This window comes from Eurytemora carolleeae, unplaced genomic scaffold (assembly GCF_000591075.1).
Source record: "Eurytemora carolleeae unplaced genomic scaffold, Eaff_2.0 scaffold493, whole genome shotgun sequence".
NCBI lineage: Eukaryota > Metazoa > Arthropoda > Copepoda > Calanoida > Temoridae > Eurytemora > Eurytemora carolleeae.
The window spans coordinates 116,239-136,572 of NW_019396728.1; the positions used below are offsets into that span (position 1 = coordinate 116,239).

At 30.6% G+C, this 20,334-nt stretch overlaps 1 protein-coding gene across 1 annotated transcript; it reads right to left on the reverse strand.

Annotated features, from left to right (window-relative positions):
* Nucleotides 1-1,519: 1,519 nt before the first annotated feature.
* LOC111707880 (uncharacterized) lies at nt 1,520-13,545 on the reverse strand. Its single transcript, XM_023481062.1, has 12 exons — nt 13,453-13,545; nt 12,690-12,777; nt 11,662-11,765; nt 8,922-9,014; nt 8,668-8,716; nt 7,865-7,930; nt 7,174-7,238; nt 6,339-6,424; nt 5,475-5,561; nt 4,844-4,920; nt 2,706-2,788; nt 1,520-2,030 (listed from the first exon to the last, which is right to left on the reverse strand). Exons 1-12 carry the CDS (start codon nt 13,519-13,521, stop codon nt 1,968-1,970), a joined length of 930 nt encoding a protein of 309 aa, XP_023336830.1. The 5' UTR covers nt 13,522-13,545; the 3' UTR covers nt 1,520-1,967.
* Between the last annotated feature and the right edge of the window lie 6,789 nt (nt 13,546-20,334).

The window sequence follows — 20,334 nt, forward strand, 5'->3', positions numbered from 1 at the left end:
TTGAATTTAGACTTAAAAGAATTTAAGCCGCGGCGCAAATATGGTTGGTTTCGCTTAAAATTGTATTAATTTTTTCAAGATTCAAGCCGGCGCTCAATTGAAACCGTTTTTTTAAATCATTCACAAAAAAATTATTTCGTTTGTTCTCAAAATTATCGTTTATTTTCCATCTATTTCGTTAGTTTTCTCGCTGAATGATTGTTCAGTAAAATAGCAAAATCGTTTGTTCAATAAAATCATTCGTTCAGTAAAAAAACTCGTCATCGTCATTAAACATTTTAGAAAACGTAATAAGATTTGTGTCAATAATGATTTTTTTCAAAAATATAAACAGGTTGGTAGGAAGCTGGTTCATTAGCAGAAGGTCTTTTATTTCCTAAAAATCAGAAAAATTGTAAAATAAAACATTTAAACAAATTTTTGACTGAATAGATAATTGAATTAAATGAATTGATGAATAGATTTCTCTTATTAAAACGAATTGATGAATAGAATTCACCTGATAAAATGAATTGATAAATATAATTCTCTTAACAAAATGAAATGATGTGTATGATTCTCTTGATAAAATGAATTGATGAATATAATCCTCTTAATAAAAGGAATTATTAAATATAATTCACTTGATTAAATGAATTGATGAATAGAGTTCTCTTAAAAAAATGAATTGATGAATATAATTCTCTTAATAAAAGGAAATATTGAATATAATTAACTTGATAAAATGAATTGATGAACAGAATTCTCTTTAAAAAATGAATTGATGAACATGATTCTCTTGATAAATACATTGATGAATACTATTCGCTTGATAGAATGAATCAATTAACATAATTCTCTGAATAAAATGAAATGATGTATAAAATTCTCTTTATAAAATTAATTGATGAACATAATTTCTCTTAATAAAATGAATTATGAAAATAATTCACTTGATTAAATGAATTGTTGAATATAATTCTTTTTATAAAATGAATTGATTTACATAATTCTCTGGATGAAATGAATTGATGAAAATAATTCTCTTCATAAAATCAATTGATAAATATAATTCTCTGAATAAAAGGAATTACTGAATAAAATGAATTGATTAATAAAATTCTCTTAATAATTGAATTGATAAATAGAATTATCCTAATAAAATTGATTAAAAATAAAATTATTTGGATAAAATGTATTACTAGTCTCTTCAACAAATCATTTTCTTCATCAATAAATATAAAATTGTTGACCTTTAAAAAAGGTCAGAAAATATACAAATAAAGAAATCAGGAAAAACCCAAATATTCTATAACATTTATTTAAGAAAAATAATATTGTTTTGAAATATTTGCACAAATGGCGAAGTTAAAATTGGTTGATTGAAATTGAACAAAGGATTATAAATTGACGAACATCAGTAGCAACTTCATATTGGTAGTGTATAACTTCATATTGGTGGTGCAGATCAACTAGAACTGGAACAACAGGTTTCTGCTCTCTCCAGGTTATTAAACTCATTAGAGTTGAGATNGATATTGTAAATTTGGGCAGTTCCCACTTCAGATATTGTAAATTTGGGCAGTTCCCACTTCAGATATTGTAAATTTGGGCAGTTCCCACTTCAGATATTGTAAATTTGGGCAGTTCCCACTTCGGATATTGTAAATTTAGGCAGTTCCCACTTTAGATATTGTAAATTTGGGCAGTTCCCACTTCAGATATTGTCAATTTGGGCAGTTCCCACTTTAGATATTGTAAATTTGGGCAGTTCCCACTTCAGATATTGTAAATTTGGGCAGTTCCCACTTCAGATATTGTAAATTTAGAAAGTCACTTTTGGGGCTATTGTAAATTTGGGAAGTTGATACTTGGTATATTGTACAATTGGGAAGTTGCCACTGAGGAAAAAGTACGTTTGAGAAGTTGAAACTTGGAATTTTGTGTTAAAGAAATCCTGATTAGGGAACTTCCCAAACATTAATAAATCATAACCTGTGAGCGTTGAACTCTATCCTGTCTAATCCAGCAGTTGGGACTCCAATTATTAACTGTAGTAAATAGTAATATCAAGATTATAGCATAAATTTTGTTCTTTTTTTTGTTTGCACAGTTGTTCCTACTATTTTCCAGTTCATTTTTTTAAATTTTCTTTTACAATTTGTCTCTGCTTATCGGGTGATAAGCCTATACAGAGAATTTTTGTTGTTTTTGTTTTTAAAAATATAATCTAGATACTATCTTGTAAACTGTTTCGTAGGACAAAGAAGAAGACGAAGAATATTAAGATTATATATACATACAGTTATTAGTAAAAAGTGAAATTTAAGTCTTCAAACTGGAAATGTTGCTACACACATGTAAAGTAAATTTATTATAAGAAGCTGTTTTAACAAAACAAAAATTTACATCTCTGATAATGTATATTTGTAATAAATATCGGGTTATACGATATTCCATAACATTTGCTGAACGTTGTACATTATTAATAATCGATGTTTGCACATAAAACCCATTTGTTCATGTTCACTGCGTTCTAAATGAATACATATCATATTTGGTTTAATCATAAACGATCGTTTCGTTTAGAACTTTTAGAAAACTTTTAGCTTGGTATTTGGAAATAAAATAAAAAATACATATACCAAATATTATTTGTAAGGCATAATAAACACCAAAATTTTTTTTATTTTTTATAAAATTAAATTTGATTTAATTTAATTTACCTTTGCATCAGGTTTAGACACACAACTGACTCTTGCAACAGTTAATATATCCCCCCAAGGGTTAATTGCATCTCCGTAACGTCCTTCAAAATCGATAATTAGTTTTAATTTCCAATTTTTTACCTTATTGATATTTCAAATTTTAATATATGTGAAAACAAAACAATAATTTAAAAAATAAAATCCAATATTACAAAACATCGGAGATGAGATTTTAAAAGCTAAAACCCGAGTAAAACCCGGTCTTTGCGTCTGCTTAGACCCAAGTAAAGCTCAAGTGAAGACCGGGGTTTTGTTTTATTAAAAACCAATCACCTTGGTTAGATTTTGAAAAAACTTTTATATTTGTACATTTAAAATCTCAGGCATTATTTGTAGTGTCAAATTTGATCAAAGGTATGAAATAAACATATTATGCAAATATATTACAAAACAATAGTTTAAAATCATACTAAAAAAAATAATATCAAAAAACTATACTGAAATATAACATCAAAAAACAAAACAAAAAACAATATTAGAAAACAATATTTAAAAACAGTATTACAACACAATATTTAAAAACAGTATTACAAAACAATATTTAACAGTATTACAAAACAATATTTGAAAACAGTATTACAAAACAATATTTTAAAACAGTATTACAAAACAATATTTAAAAACAGTATTACAAAACAATATTTAAAACAGTATTACAAAACAAATATTAAAAACAGTATTACAAACAATATTTAAAAACAGTTGTTGTCGGATAGAAACAAGATTCTCAATAATGAACAGATAAACAACAGTATAACCCTCAAATCAAAACCGATAATGAAGAAAACTCTTTATTTCCTGAAAAAATTATATAAATGATAACATATAAATTGTTACAATGAATGTTTATAATGAAAAGATTCTTACGATCTATTATGGGATATCAGAGGGTTAAGTCGTCGGACAGTCCTAGGACGTTTTTTTTAAACTTATGAAAAGAATGACAATTAATTATTAACGAAAGTCGCTAAATCTTTATGTGAAAATATTCTTTGTTTAACTTTTGAAAATGGATGGATTCACAATGCTTTAAGTTATTTACACTCTGATGGGAGAACAAAGGACCGAAGCCTAAAATTATTTGGTTTGGATTCTAGTGTCTCCGAGAGGGTGTCCTAAGTTAAATACGACTTTACATGTATCATGGTTAATGGTTGACAACAGTATTACAAAACAATATTTAAAAACAGTATTACAAAACAATATTTAAAAACAGTATTACAAAACAATATTTAAAAAATTATTTTAAAAAACAAAATCACAAAACAATATAAGATTACAATTTTTAAAACAATATTACAAAACCACAGTAGAAAACAATATTACAAAACAATTAAAAAGAAAAAAATATATCAATATTAGAATACAATATTGACCAACAGTAAAAAAGTATTAATAAATGCCATTACAAAACAATATCATGCAAAATAATATAGCAAAAAAATGTTAAACAAATAATACCATAAGATCCTTGAAATTAATAAGAGGTTAAAAAGATATTTTTTGTTTTGTTTTTGCAATTAATAATATGAAACAGTCAACAGTCAACATTTTTTCAAATGACTTTTACTTAAAGAGTCACGGTCAGATGCCCTGGAATTTCTTGGTTTTCTATCAATTTCTTTCTTCCTTGTCTCGGCTGCATAAATCCGCAAGTCACTTTTAAAACAACCCGTCCAGTAATGTTTTGATAGAAAAACGAGAATATTTCTGTCATTTAATGAAATTAGATCGAGAATCCCTTACAGGAAATATCTTTGTAATTTCAAGCGACTTTCCTTTAAAAGATGGGCATGTCCGAGTCAAAACAGTCCATATAAACCTTTTCTGCTCAATTATGTGGATATCGTCGATTTACTATCTGGAAAGGGTTTAATTTTGATAATTTCCCCACATCAAATCTGTAAAATGAAACTAGAGAAACTACAATTGAAAATAATAAAATTTTAGAGAGTCAAACATGGATATCTAATTTATTCCTGATCAGACAAAGGTTTTAAGAACACTGTTGTGAATCAAAGATATCACCCTACATGTAGAGATTGACTTGAAGTTACAACTACAATTCCTTTAAAAAATCAAGTTTAAAGCCTAACCTAATCCTGAGTGTTCTAGTGAAGAGTATGATATTATTATATCGAAAAGCGGAAGTTCTCCTTTCTTATATTTTTCTCTAAACGTAAGATAAGTTTTTTAAAAAAATCAAGACTTTTATTTGTACCCATTCCCGGGGACTATTTTTTTCTAAAATTACATGGCTCTGTAAAACTTTTGAGTTACAAAATTTAAATTCTCCCAAGTAGATTTTAGAAGTCAATCGATTTTTAGAATTGGTAAGGAATTAGGGCAAAAATACTATAACTGCACACTGTTGGAGAGTTCCAAAATAATGGGAAATCTATTATTTTTGCATACTATTCGTTATTCACAGCCATGGACAAATAAAGCTATAGAAATAAAAAAATCAAGTGTTGTTCAAAGGATATTTAATTTTTGGACTCATTTTAATCACAAAAACACTTTAGGATGTGTTTTTAAAAGAAGAATGAATGCATTCTAAAAAAAAATATTGAATATTTTTAGCATATTTAACTTTTGTGATTAAAGAATTTTAAACCGATGATAATGATGAAAAAATGTATGGAAACATCATCTTTTACCCCTTATAAATGCCAAGTAATTTACTTAAGTTTAATGCAAGAAAATGAGATTTAAAAAAAGTTAAACCTGAAAACTGCTGGAGTAACAAACTGGAGTTTTGGATATTCACTTTTAAACATTCCATATTCTAGAGTCATCACTAGACCTGGATTCCTGATAATAGTCTTCAGATAATCTTCATTAAAGGGACTATGACTATAGACAGAATTTAAAGAGGCCCTCCATTTTTTAAGTCTGAAACCCCCTGAAACCTCTGATTATTAATGTCGGAGAGAGTGTGCTTCTATTTAAAAACTTTTGTGAAAACTCTATTCTCTACCCGGGAAATTGTGTACACTAGCATGTGCAGTATAAGCTCCACGCAAATGCCTTAAAACATTTTCCAAAATATTGTCTAACGTAGAAACTCGAAGAAAAATGTTTCTTATAAAATAGCTTCAGTACAATGAGATCAACATTTACAAGTGTGTTTGAAAAAATAAAAACACCTCTGTCATCCTTGGACCTTGACCAGTCAAATGTTTAAAGGGAACTGATGTTAATTATATATACCACTCACATATAGGATACAGTCCCTTTGAGCCCCACCAACAATTTACAGCACTGCTATTCAAACCTTTATCTATCTAAAGTTTGACTTTTGTAAATTGTTTTGAACACACTTTTCTTGTATCTTTTGCTGTCCAACTGATTACGTTAAATCCCTTAGTTTAGACATATCTCTAAAAATCAAGCTTTAGCTGGTGATTCAAACTTAACACATAATCATTTAATTGTTCAATTGCTTTAAATCGAAAGTTCTAGTACACTGTAAATTATGAACATGAATTCAATATAAAAAATGTTTGCTAATCAAAACTTTTGAATTTATTTATATTGAATTATTCTAATTTATTTATGTTTTCTAGGTGAGTTATTTTTTTTTCCTACTTGGTAAGAACGATTGCTTCAACCCATGGATTCTGAGTTCCAATTACAAGAACAGTTTTATCCTTCACATCTATCTGGCTTAGGCTCTAAAAATTTAATTATAAAATAATATTATACTTTTTATAGACTCTAAACATTTAAATATAAAATAATTTAAATACTTTTTATAGACTTTAAACATTTAATTTTAAAATATTATTAAATCCTTTTTATAGACTCTAAACATTTAATTCTAAAATAATATTAAATCCTTTTTATAGACTCGAAACATTTAATTATAAAATCATATTAAATACTTTTTATAGACTCTAAACATTTAATTCTAAAATAATATTAAATCCTTTTTATAGACTCTAAACAATTAATTATAAAATCATGTTTATCCATTTTATAGATTCTAACATTTAATTCTAAACCATGTTAATCCAGTTTAAGCATTCTTCATTAATATAAGACTCTAAGCATTTCATTTTATAACCAAAATTATCATTTTTTGGCAAAAAGTTTTTAAAAATCTAAAAAAAAAGTATTATCTCTTTCTCAAAATTTGAAGAAAAAAAGTTGAAATGATCAAATATCGTTTTGCAAATATTGTATTTAGACTTTTTTACACTTTTGATCGAAAAATTGAAATGTTTTTACTGTTGGCGGTTTTGTTATTTAGATGTACAATCTACATTGTACAGAATACAACCCTATCCTTGGAAAACTAGACAACTGTTCATTAATGATTAAATGATACACATTTACAGGGTGTCTCTGAAGAAAAGTCGACCTGTTCTTGAAAATTGATTCAGAATTTTGAAAGCTGTTCAGATTTCTGCTAGTATCTCACCTGGTTAACCAGTGCACTCCCTGAACCATAATTATCGAGAGGTTTTCCACCCAAAAATGCATCAACTAGAATTTTAATCATTAACACTTAAGTTTTTAATGAATTTTAACACAGAGTTACTCACAAATAATGAGAATTGTTAAGTTTAGTTAGTCTTCTTCTATATCTTCATGTTTCAAGCTTGATGTTTTCCCAGCTAAATTATTTAGTTTATCTGTGAAAGACTATTTGGATAAAGATGAATGCGTTCGGTTTTTTTTCCAATTCTGTCATTCATCCTTAAATCTAAATTTTTTATTCTACAGTTTTATTTACAGATCCAATTTTTCTCAGAACAACCTTCTGATCGCCATGTTTACAGAGTTTCTTGCCTTAGTTAAAGGCTCCTCCTTTGCAGTTAACTCTTTTTTAAATCATTGTAAGTTATAAAGGATAGGCTTTTCAGCTTTTCCCTTTTTTGACAAAATTACATAATATCATATTTGTTTCCATCAATTTTCATTGTCATTTTCATATTTAACAGAGGATGAAACTTCAGAAACGACTTCACTGTTTTTATACAACTTTTTTTTTCTTTGCAAAATTCAAACATAAGAATGACAAAATTTTATCTTTGGGACATTTTCTATAACAAGTTTCTTGTCGTCTTTATAGTCTCGTTCTGTATGGGTAACCCTATATAGTTACTCACCATATTTTTGAACATCTGCTTTAGTGTAGACTCCTACTTTCTGTGTGCCTCCTTGATGTGTTTCCTCTGTACAAAATATTTGTGGAGATTTTTTTCTATGTGAGTTAAAATGGCATTTGAATTAAAAGTTCATTATAAAAGTTTGTTAAGATCTATAAAATTTTATGATAGGCTATTTAAGTTATATTTTTGATATATTCCTTGTCGAACACAATGATATATTTCTGGTTGAACACAATGATATATTTCTGGTTGAACACAACAATATACTTTTGATTGAACACAACAGTATATATCTGGTTGAACACATTGAAATATTTCTGGTTAAACACAACAATATACTTTTGATTAAACACAACAGTATATTTCTAATTGAACACAATAAAATATTTCTGATTGTACGCAATGATATATTCCTTGTCAAACACAACAATATATATTTCTGACTGAACACAATGACATATTTTTGATCAAACACAATGATATATTCCTTATCGAACACAACAATATATTTCTGACTGAACACAATGACATATTTTTGATCAAACACAATGATATATTCCTTATCGAACACAACAATATATTTCCGACCGAACACAATGACATATTTTTGATCAAACACAATGATATATTCCTTGTCGAACACAATAATATATTTATGATTAAACACCATGAAACATTTCTGATTGTACACAATGATATATTCCTTATCGAACACAACAATATATTTCTGATCGAACACAATGATATATTTTTGATCAAACACAATGATATATTTGTTCTAGAAATGCGCAAATACTTACCAATGAACCAAGGTTTTACCAACACTTTTCCATTGTGAGTGAACTCTTGCTAAATAATGAAAAAGGGAAAAATACAATCAATGCACATTTTAAATAAAAAAAGCTATAAATACTTTTATTTCTTTTTTCATGAATCTGGCTGGCGAACCCTTTCATTTAAAAAATGTCTATAAATGGATTAATTATTGTCCCAATAGTAAAATTACACAAATTCATAAATGCACAGAAATAAAATGCGCATTTTTCTTACACACCTGAATATGCTCAGGAATCATTTCCCATTGCATGGCTTTGTGCCCACTGGGTTTATCAATTTCCTCACTACCAAATATTGCATCACAGTCAACCTAAAATATTGCATCACATTCAACCTGAAATATTGCATCACAGTCAACCTGAAATATTGAATCACAGTCAACCTGAATTATTGCATCACAGTCAACCTAAAATATTGAATCACAGTCAACCTAAAATATTGAATCACAGTCAACCTAAAATATTGCATCACATTCAACCTGAAATATTGCATCACAGTCAACCTAAAATATTGCATCACATTCAACCTGAAATATTGCATCACAGTCAACCTGAATTATTGCATCACAGTCAACCTAAAATATTGAATCACAGTCAACCTAAAATATTGCATCATAGTCAACCTGAAATATTGCATCACAGTCAACCTGAAAGATTGCATCACAGTCAACCTGAAATATTGCATCACAGTCAACCTAAAATATTGTATCACAGTCAACCTAAAATATTGCATCACAGTCAACCTGAAATATTGCATTGCAATCAACTTGAAATATCGCATAACAATATCTATCTGAAATATTGCATTACAATCAAACTGAAATATTGTATCAAAATCAACCTGAAATATTGCATCACAATCAACCTGAAATATTGCATTACAATCAACCTGAAATATTGCATTACAATCAACCTGAAATATTTAATTACAATTAGCTTAAAATATTGCATTACAATCAATGTTAAATATTGCATCATGATCAACCCGAAATATTGCATACAATCAACCTGACCTGAAATATTGCATTACAATCAACCTGAAATATTGCATAACAATCAACCTGAAATATTGCATTACAATCAACCTGAAATATTTAATTACAATTAGCTTAAAATATTGCATTACAATCAATGTTAAATATTGCATCATGATCAACCCGAAATATTGCATTACAATCAACCTGAAATATTGCATAACAATCAACCTGAAATATTGAATTACAATCATCCTGAAATATTGCATTACAATCAACCTGAAATATTGCATAACAATCAACTAGGAATATTACATCACAATCAACCTGAAATACTTCATTACAATCAACCTGAAATATTTCATTACAGTCAACCTGAAAAATTGCAGTACAATAAACGTGAAATATTTCATTACAATCAACCTAAAAAAATTTCATTACAGTCAACCTGAAATATTGCATTACAATCAACGTGAAATATTTCATTCCAATCAACGTGAAATATTTCATTCCAATCAACCTAAAATATTTCATTACAGTCAACCTGAAATATTGCATTACAATCAACGTGAAATATTTCATACCAATCAACGTGAAATATTTCATTCCAATCAACCTAAAATATTTCACTACAGACAACCTGAAATATTGCATTACAATCAACGTGAAATATTTCATTCAAATCAACGTGAAATATTTCATTCAAATCAACGTGAAATATTTAATTCAAATCAACGTGAAATATTTCATTCCAATCAACCTAAAATATTTCACTACAGTCAACCTGAAATATTGCATTACAATCAATCTGAAATATTGCATCACAATCAACCTAAAATATTGCATTACAATAAAATGTTTATCATACAGGGTTTTCCACGAAGAATGAAACTTTAATTACGACCTGGATCTCTTTAAATAACAAATTTGAAGATTGAATTTTTGCATTTCTGCCTTAAAAAAGTGGTTTTTATGGTTATCAAAGAAACAAGCTTACAGTTTCAGGAAGCCATAAATGTAATTTAAAAAACTGAAAAAATTCTGTAGAGTCGCCTCTGAAGTCTAATTCTTTAAGAATATTGCTGCAGCATGAAAGAAGAAAAAACTTTAATTGCTGGAAATGTTTAACACCTCCAATGATTTAAACGCACCTCTATAGCAGTTATCATTCTTTAATTACCTTTTAGCAGTCAATCCTTACCATAGTTGTACCAGTTCACATCGTTTAGTTACCATAGATATACAAGAATATAGATAGCTTATGTCGTCTTCACCAGACCGGAGGGTTACAGTTGAAATTAAAAATGGCAATTTAGCTATGGTACTAGCTACTGACATACAGTACATTGGATATAAGGGTTTTGCGGCAAGTATATTTGTACTTTGTACAAAGGAATTGAGTCTTTGCCACAAACTCTGATTTTTAAATACCAATATCTTAACAACCCAATGTTGTAAGACCTTAGATATTTCAAACTATGACTTCTGTTATATCAAACAATCAAAGTTTGAAATATCAAAGGTTTACATAATTTGGTTGTAGATATATAGGTATTAGAAAATTGAGATTTGTTGCAAAGACTCAATTCCTTTATGGGGTTTGTTTACAAATATTGCAGACTAGTTGAAAGTTGACTCTTAAAGGATTAGAACGAAGCTTAGTTGCTGCTTGCTACCGACATGTGAGTGATAATGATGACAATCAGACTTCCCATCACAAAGAACACATTAAAGTTGGAAGACCTTTCAAACTATTAAATCTCTTGGGATGATGGTGATACTTTGGCGAATTCTATACATGTCAACATGTGGACTGTTTAGATACAAGCAATGAAAAATCTCGGTATGATTACCATTTTATTAAATTAACTAAGATTTTACATTCTTCCTCAGGAGTCAGGAAGGGGGAGGGGATTATTATTAAATTTAATCAGATGTTTCCATACGCCACTAATTCTTATTCTTTTATATCTATGTAAGTTACCTTAGCTGTAACAGTTCCCATAACATCTCCAGGAATTGTTTTGGGTTCCTTTGTAAGATCACACAGCTCACCACAAAACTCCAAAATGGTATCGAATCGTCCCCCTGGTTAAAAAGTTAAAAGAATACTCTCGAAGGCAAAATTTGTATCTGAAACCTGTGAATTCACGATCAGACAAACCCCCCTCTAAATGGTTCAACTTTCCCGCGAATTTAACAATTCGCACCTTATCCCGCCAAACTGTCAGTTTAATACATTTTTTGTTGGCTTATACGTTTGAAATTGAGATGCGAAAAAGACAATATGTAAGTTTTCAGATTGTTGAATAAAAGACAGCTATATGTAAGTTATCAGATTGTTGAATAAAAGACAGCTATATGTAAGTTATCAGATTGTTGAATAAAAGACAGCTATATGTAAGTTTTCAGATTGTTGAATAAAAGACAGCTATATGTAAGTTTTCAGATTGTTGAATAAAAGACAGCTATATGTAAGTTTTCAGATTGTTGAATAAAAGACAGCTATATGTAAGTTTTCAGATTGTTGAATAAAAGACAGCTATATGTAAGTTTTCAGATTGTTGAATAAAAGACCAAAATGCCATCAAATGAAAATGGAAGAAACCAAAAGAATTCCCCCTGGTTAATCCAGGGTGAGTGAGGGAAGGCAAATTCCCTCGCACAGTTTCCGAAACTCATGGTTGCCTTCCCTCCCTCCCAGGGTGGGCTTTAGACATGTTGTTGGATACCTCATGGTGCGTGCAAGGAATAGACAACTATTTCCAAAATAAGGGGTTAAACCTCTTTTTAAAAGTCAGTGCAGTTACGCAGTACAATATTGGGGCCAATATTGCAGCCAAGAACATATCCTTTACAAAATATTCACTCTTTATAGGTTTCAAATTTGTTTTTACATATTTACACAAATCTATTCTAAATAGAAACACATTGTGAAAAGTTTGATATTTTAATGATTTTGGCGTAATATGCACAAAAGATAAAAAAAACATAATTTCAATTGTCTCATACCTAATGGACGTTTTCCGGGTTTTGCAAAAAGACATGATCCAGGAAATATGTACTCATTACTGAAATACCAATGGGTAACGCCATAACTCTAAAATAATGTAAACAATTAATAATAAAGTGATAAAGTTATATTAAGGGGCCAATATGTTATTCTACAACCATAACTGCATGGATGTAGACAGGGGCGGATACAGGACTTAAGCTATAGATTTATTTCTGAACAAAATTTCCAGATTTAGGAACCAAAAGACGCGCCCAAGGTGAAACTTTTTTTTTGACTTTCCTGTTTTGCACTAGGTTTTCTTTCCCTTAAGTGCTATTGAGAAGTCAGGGCGTTGCCCCCCCCCCCCCCAACTGAATCTGTCAGGGAGTGAAAAGTTCCTGCCACCCCCCCCCCCCATGTATCCACCCTTGGATGTAGAAATCTACAAGAAAACAGGTAAACCCGTGGGATGTAAATTGTAAACTAATTAGTTTTTAAATAAACCTGAGTGTCAGAAAATGTTGGTTAGTTTACAAAGGAATTGAGTTTTTGCTACAAACTCTGATTTTCTAATTCCTATATCTTTGCAAACCAATGTCGTAGACCTTAGATATTTAAAATTATGAATTCTGTTAGATCAGATCTAATCTAAGATTTAAATATCAAAGGGTTTTACCATAAGATTGCAAAGATATAGGGATTTGAAAATTTGAGTTTGTGGCAAAGACTCAATTCCTTTATAAAGTCATAACTATATAAATAATATTAGAATATTCTTACTGTGAATAGTAAGATGCAAGCCACAACCATGATAAGCATCGATGGTTTCTTTTTTGCGATATTTATCATATTCTGAAAAAAATAAAACTTAAAAATATCCTCATTTAAAAAAATATATTTTACAATACTAAAATAAAGGTATAGACCAAAGCAAGATTAACTGAACCCTGTATCTGGGTATAGATCTGAGTAAGACTAACTGAACCCTGTATCTAGGTATAGACCAGAGTGAGACTAACTGAACTCTGTATCTAGGTATAGACCTGAGCAAGATTAACTGAACCCTGTATCTAGGTATAGATCTGAGAAAGACTAACTGAATCCTGTATCTATTTATAGACCAGATTAAGACTAACTGAACTCTGTATCTAGGTATAGACCAGAGTAAGACTAACTGAACCCTGTATCTATTTATAGACCAGAGTAAGACTAACTGAACCCTGTATCTAGGTATAGACCAGAGTAAGACTAACTGAACACTGTATCTAGGTATAGACCAGAGTAATACTAACTGAACGCTGTATCTAGGTATAGACCAGAGTAAGACTAACACCCTGTATCTAGGTATAGACCAGAATAAGACTGACTAAACCCTGTATCTAAGTGTAGACCAGAGTAAAGACTAACTGAACCCTGTATCTAGGTATAGACCAGAGTAAAGACTAACTGAACCCTGTATCTAAGTATAGACCAGAGTAAAGACTAACTATAGTAAACCCAGTATCACTGTAGCAGTGTAGCATTGAGTAATGACTAACTATAGTAAACCCTGTATTACTGTAGCAGTGTAGCATTGAGTAGAAAAGACTAACTATATAGTAAACCCTGTATCACTGTATTATCGAGTAAAGACTAACTATATAGTAAATCCTGTATCACTGTAGTATTGAGTAAAGACTAACTATAGTAAATCCTGTATCACTGTAGTATTGATTAAAGACTAACTATATAGTAAACCTTGTACCACTGTAGTATTAAGTAAAGATTAACTATAGTAAACCCTGTATCACTGTAGTATTGAGTAAAGACTAACTATAGTAAACCCTGTATCACTGTAGTATTCAGTAAAGACTAACTATATAGTAAACCCTGTATCACTGTAGTATTCAGTAAAGGCTAACTATATAGCAAATCCTGTATCACTGTAGCATTAAGTAAAGAATAATTGTAGTAAACCCTGTATCACTGTAGTATTGAGTAACTAGCCTTAGAGGGCGCTTCGCGCCCATCTTCTAAATTAATTGTGAACATGTTCTCTTTGTGTACATCGTAAAACAAAACAAAAATAATATGCAGATTTTCACAAAAAATTTCGTGGATTTTCAAAATTTAAAAAAATTTAATGACGATCGAATTTTGATGGAGACAAATATTTAAAATTTCAATCATTCATAAACCTTCCCTGGGGTCCCTAGATGTCCCACAAAAAATTTGGGCCCGATCGGTTCAGCCGTTTTGACGTTTATTGGACACAAACAGACAGACAGTCAGACAGACAAACAGACAGACAAGCCAAATTTATATATAGAAGATAGTAAATCCTGTATCACTATATAGCATCAAGTGAAGACTAACTATAGTAAACCCTGTATCACTGTAGTATTGAGTATAGACTAACTATATAGTAAATCCTGTATTACTTTAGTATTGAGTAAAGACTAACTATATAGTAAATCCTGTATCACTGTAGTATTGAGTAAAGACTAACTATATAGTAAACCCTGTATCACTGTAGTATTGAGTAAAGACTAACTATATAGTAAATCCTGTATCACTGTAGCATCAAGTAAAGACTAACTATAGTAAACCCTGTATCACTGTAGTATTCAGTAAAGACTAACTATATAGTAAACCCTGTATCACTTTAGTATTGAGTAAAGACTAACTATATAGTAAATTCTGTATCACTGTAGCATTAAGTAAAGACTAACTATAGTAAATCCTGTATCACTGTAGTATTGCCTAAAGATTAACTATAGTAAACCCAGTATCACTGTAGCAGTGTAGCATTAAGTAAAGGCTTACTATATAAACAACCCTTATCTTTTACTTCCACTCTAAACATGCAAAATGTATTGATTTATCAAACTTTTAGAAATTGTGGGATTTTCAATGAATAATGCAAATATGAAAACAAATTCTTTTATATCAGATAAATAATGCATCCTCATCTTTTTACACTGATAATGTTTGTTATTGTTAACAGGATCCTAATAAGCAACAATATAGGAGTAGGGTTGTGCATTGTTAACAGCTTAGGATTAGAGTTGTGCATTGTTAACAGTAAAGGAGTAGGGTTGTTCATTGTTAACAGAAAAGAAGTAGGGTTGTGCATTGTTAACAGCATAGGAGTAGGGTTGTGCATTGTTAACAGTATAGGAGAAGGGTTGTTATATTGTTAAGAGGATTGTAATAAGCAACAGTATAGGAGTAGGGTTGTTATATTGTTAAGAGGATCCTAATAAGCAACAGTATAGGAGTAGGGTTGTGCATTGTTAACAGCTTAGGATTAGGGTTGTGCATTGTTAACAGTAAAGGAGTAGGGTTGTGCATTGTTAACAGTAAAGGAGTATGGTTGTGCATTGTTAACAGTAAAGGAGTAGGGTTGTGCATTGTTAACAGTAAATGAATAGGGTTGTGCACTGTTAACAGCATAGGAGTAGGGTTGTGCATTGTTAACAGTATAGGAGTAGGGTTGTGCATTGTTAACAGTAAAGGAATAGGGTTGTGCATTGTTAACAGCATTGGAGAAGGGTTGTGCATTGTTAACAGTATAGCAGAAGGGTTGTGCATTGTTAACGGTATAGCAGAAGGGTTGTGCATTGCTAATAGGACCGTAACAAGTAACAGTATAGAAGTAGGGTTGTACATTGTTAAAAGTCTAGGGGTAGAGTTGAGCATTGTTAACAGCATAGGAATAAGGTTGTGCATTATTAACAATACAGCAGTAGGGTTGTGCATTGTTAACAGTATAGGAGGAGGGTTGTGCATTGTTATCAGGATCCTAACAAGTAACAGTATAGGAGTAGAGTTGTGCATTGTTAACAGTATAGCAGTAGGGTTGAGCATTGTTAACAGTATAGAAGGAGGGTTGTGCATTGTTTTCAGGATCCTAACAAGTAACAGTATAGGAGTAGAGTTGTGCATTCTTAATAGTATAGGAGTAGGGTTGTGCATTGTTAACAGGTAAGGGCTAGGGTTGTGCATTGCTAACAGTATAGGAGGAGGGTTGTGCATTGTTATCAGGATCCTAACAAGTAACAGTATAGGGGTAGAGTTGTGCATTCTTAATAGTATAGGAGTAGGGCTGTGCATTGCTAACAGTATAGGGGTAGGGCTTTGCATTGTTAACAAGATCCTAATAAGCAACAGTATAGGAGTAGGGTTGTGCATTGCTAACAGATTAGGAGTAGGGTTGTGCATTGTTAACAGTATAGGTGTAGGGTTGTGCATTTTTAACAGCATAGGAGTAGTGTTGTCCATTGTTAAATTTTTAGGGGAAGGGTTGTTCATTGTTAACAGTTTAGGGCTAGAGTTGTTATTGCTAACAGGATCCTAATAAGCAACAGTTTAGGGGTAGGGTTGTTCATTGTTAACATTATAGGAGTAGGATTGAGCATTGTTAACAGTACAGCAATAGAGTTGTGCATTGTTAACATTATAGAAGTTGTTTCGCAACTTCGTTTTGTGAAAAGACATAAACTATTTATCCCTGAGGAAGACTGTGTTGCCCCTGAGTGAAGCGGTTGTCTTAGAAACAAGAAGATTCGGCAAACTCGTATTTTCCAGTTTTATCATGTGACTGGCTGTTGTACTGCACTGTATTGCATTTGTTCTAGAATAATCAGTGTAGTTTAAGCTTTCTTATTAAAAGTATATACGGATTTTTGTTTGATAAAGTTATTGTATCCTGTGGACCAATATGGTATGTTCACTTTTTATATTTAAATAATGTAATTTGTTGTTTAAAAAGTTTTCGTCACAGTTTTAATGCTGAATATGTTATATTTTCCTTATTCAAATTAGGGATTATTGGATATTTAACTGCTAAAGCTTTCTGTCATTTAAGATATTCTAATCTTTTATTTTTGCTAGACTGAGTCCTTGTAAATAAACGTAGAAGACTCAACTTGTATTATTATGGAGAGTTCTTCAACTAGGAGAGAGGGTTCCGGTTCAAAGCTTTGCAATAAAAACATCATTTGATTTATAGTTATAACGGAAAATCATCGTTTGTAAAGTGGAAGGCATAGAGTCTATGTGAAATGATCATTGGTCAGTTATGAAACCAGCCTATTTCATAATTTGGTTTTCTTTTAACAATAATTTTAGATTTTCTATAAAATGATATTCCAGGGCCCAACAGGTTATATAGCATAAATATGGCAGTATGGAAACAGTACAACAAAATGGCCGCTTTACACTTTTTTCTAGTAAATTCCTCTCTATATATTCTATTCTCTATGGTTGTGCATTAACAGTATAAGAGTATGGTTGAGCATTGTTAACAGTATAGGAGTAGTGTTGTGCATTGATAACAGTATAGGCCAGTAGGGATGTGCATTGCTAACAGTATAGGAGTAGGCTTATGCATTGTTAACAGTATAAGAGTCTAAGGTTGTGCTTTGTTAACAGGCAAGTTAACAGGGAACAAAATGTGTTTCAATTGTTGAATGGGAAAACTCGATATAAAATTTTATATCGAGCTGTTTGGTTTCTTTAGTAGGGCCCCACAGGAAAAATATGTATTGGCTCAATTTTCTTTGACCAGTTTCGCCAATACATATTTTTCCTGTGGGGCCCTACTAAATGAAGTACTTCGTCTGCAAAGCATGTATAATCATATGGTAGGGCGAACCGCGTCAGTTGTCTCTCCCTTCTATTCCTTGCTCCCTGGACGCAACTCACATGGCCCAAGGGAAAGTTTAAAACTAGTTTAAAATTTATGCGGGAAAAAAACTCGAAATTTATTATTTAAATCCACCAGTTTAAAGCCTATAGTTTTTATAAACTCTTATTTATATGGTTCATTTCATCCCATCCTGATCAAATACGGAGGGGGCATAAGCCTATCCGATGACCCTCTTGAAAAATAAAAACTAATTTGTCAAAAAATATTGTGGGGAAAATGAAAACTGTAACTGTAAAATAGTCATGATGAACTATAGTGAAATATTTGTGAATATATAATTGTAGAACTAAATGCGTATTTAATGAATGTCAACTAATAAGTTTTAACTTTTAATGTTTTAACATTGCTCTCTATGTCTAATATTGTGTTAAAATTTCCATTTGATCCGGAATTATCCCGGAATTCCGGTTTAAGCAACGAATTTCCGGATCATTCCATTCCAAAAATGGAAATTTTTTTCCGGAAAAATGGAAACCCTAGCACCCCCTCCCTCCTCTGCCTCGTCAGGACCTTAGGAACTATAGACCCATCTCTAATAGAAACAAGTGTATACGAAATATTATTTAAACTTAGAAGAATAATTGTTGACATAAAATCTCAATCTCAATCATTCTTTTATTTCTAACAATTTCATTAAGAGATAAGAATTTAGGAAAAGTTGCCAATTACTGTCTTTAACTGTAAATATGTAAATCTGTATGTGAATAAAACAATACTCATTTTTCTGATGTGCAGTATTTGAATTTTATATCTTTACATTTACAAAGATATGTATAATTTAGAAGTAAAATTAAAGAGTTAAAAATTACAAAATTAACCTAGTCCTGGCGTTTCCAAACTGTGGTCAGCCTTTTTTGTGCTTTTAATATTACAGGAGATATAAAGAATTTATTCAGATTTCGACAATTTTGGTTTTATTAAATAAAAAATCTGAACGAAATTTTCAATATCTCCGGCCATATTGACAGCACAAAAATGCCAGACCACATTTTGAATATCACGACTTGGATAATTTTGTGGTTATTCTTTCAAGAGTCTTACAGGTGAAAGAATGTTGACGACTGAATGTTCAAAATAATTTCAAAGATCACAAACGGCTTTCAAATCGTCTTGCTCTTGTCATGTTTCGTGGGACATCCAGTAGCCTATTTTAAATGTTAGAAATTAATCTTTTTCACAACTATTTTTAAATCAGAGTCTTCTAGTCTACCTGTGTTCTATAAAATTGTGACTAAATCACTTCAAGGAGTTTGTAGGTACTTTAATCAAAGGGACTGTGGACGATATTTCAAGTGAACCTCCATTTATAGTGCCATGTCCGATTCACAACCGTAAACTGAAACACTTTGTCTAATCAAGAATAATTGTGCATTAGGCCTGCAGGCATAGAGAATAGAATATACATTAGAGAGGAATTTAAAGAATCTCTCGGTATGAATAACGGAAAATCATCTTTTGTAAAGTGAAAGGCATAGAGTCTATGTGAAATGATCATTTGCCAATTATGAAACCAGCCTATTTTAGAATTTTATTTTAGTATTAATTTCAGATTTTCTTTAAAATGATGTTCCAGGGCCCCAAATATTATTTAGCGCAAATATGTGAGGTACACATGCAGTATGGAAACAGTACAACAAAATGGCCGTTTTACACTTTTTTCGAGTAAGTTCTCCTCTAATATATATTCTATTCTCTATGCCTGCATGTGTGAGCGCCAAGCAGGCTGGAGGAGCTGGAGTTATAAGTTGACGGGCCTGGCCTAAAGCTGAGATTGGTTTAATTTTGAATTCATTCATAATTTTTTGGAATTATTTCTCGAAATTTAACGAAATATCGAAATGACAAAATAGCTCAAAATAACAAAATAGCAGGAAATAACGAAATGCGCAAATATCAAGATTTTCTCCTGAATTTGCACAAAATAGATTTTGCACATCAATTTGAGAAAAAAACATCGAAATTTTGTGCAA

Excerpts from the sequence above, each read along its gene's own strand:
- LOC111707880 (XM_023481062.1), bottom strand. The coding sequence starts at position 13,521 with ATGATAAATATCGCAAAAAAGAAACCATCGATGCTTATCATGGTTGTG. Across the intron at positions 11,766-12,689 it reads ACCCGGAAAACGTCCATTAG|GGGGACGATTCGATACCATT; the intron begins GTATGAGACAAT and ends CTTTTTAACCAG. Across the intron at positions 9,015-11,661 it reads TGGGAACTGTTACAGCTAAG|GTTGACTGTGATGCAATATT; the intron begins GTAACTTACATA and ends GCAATATTTTAG.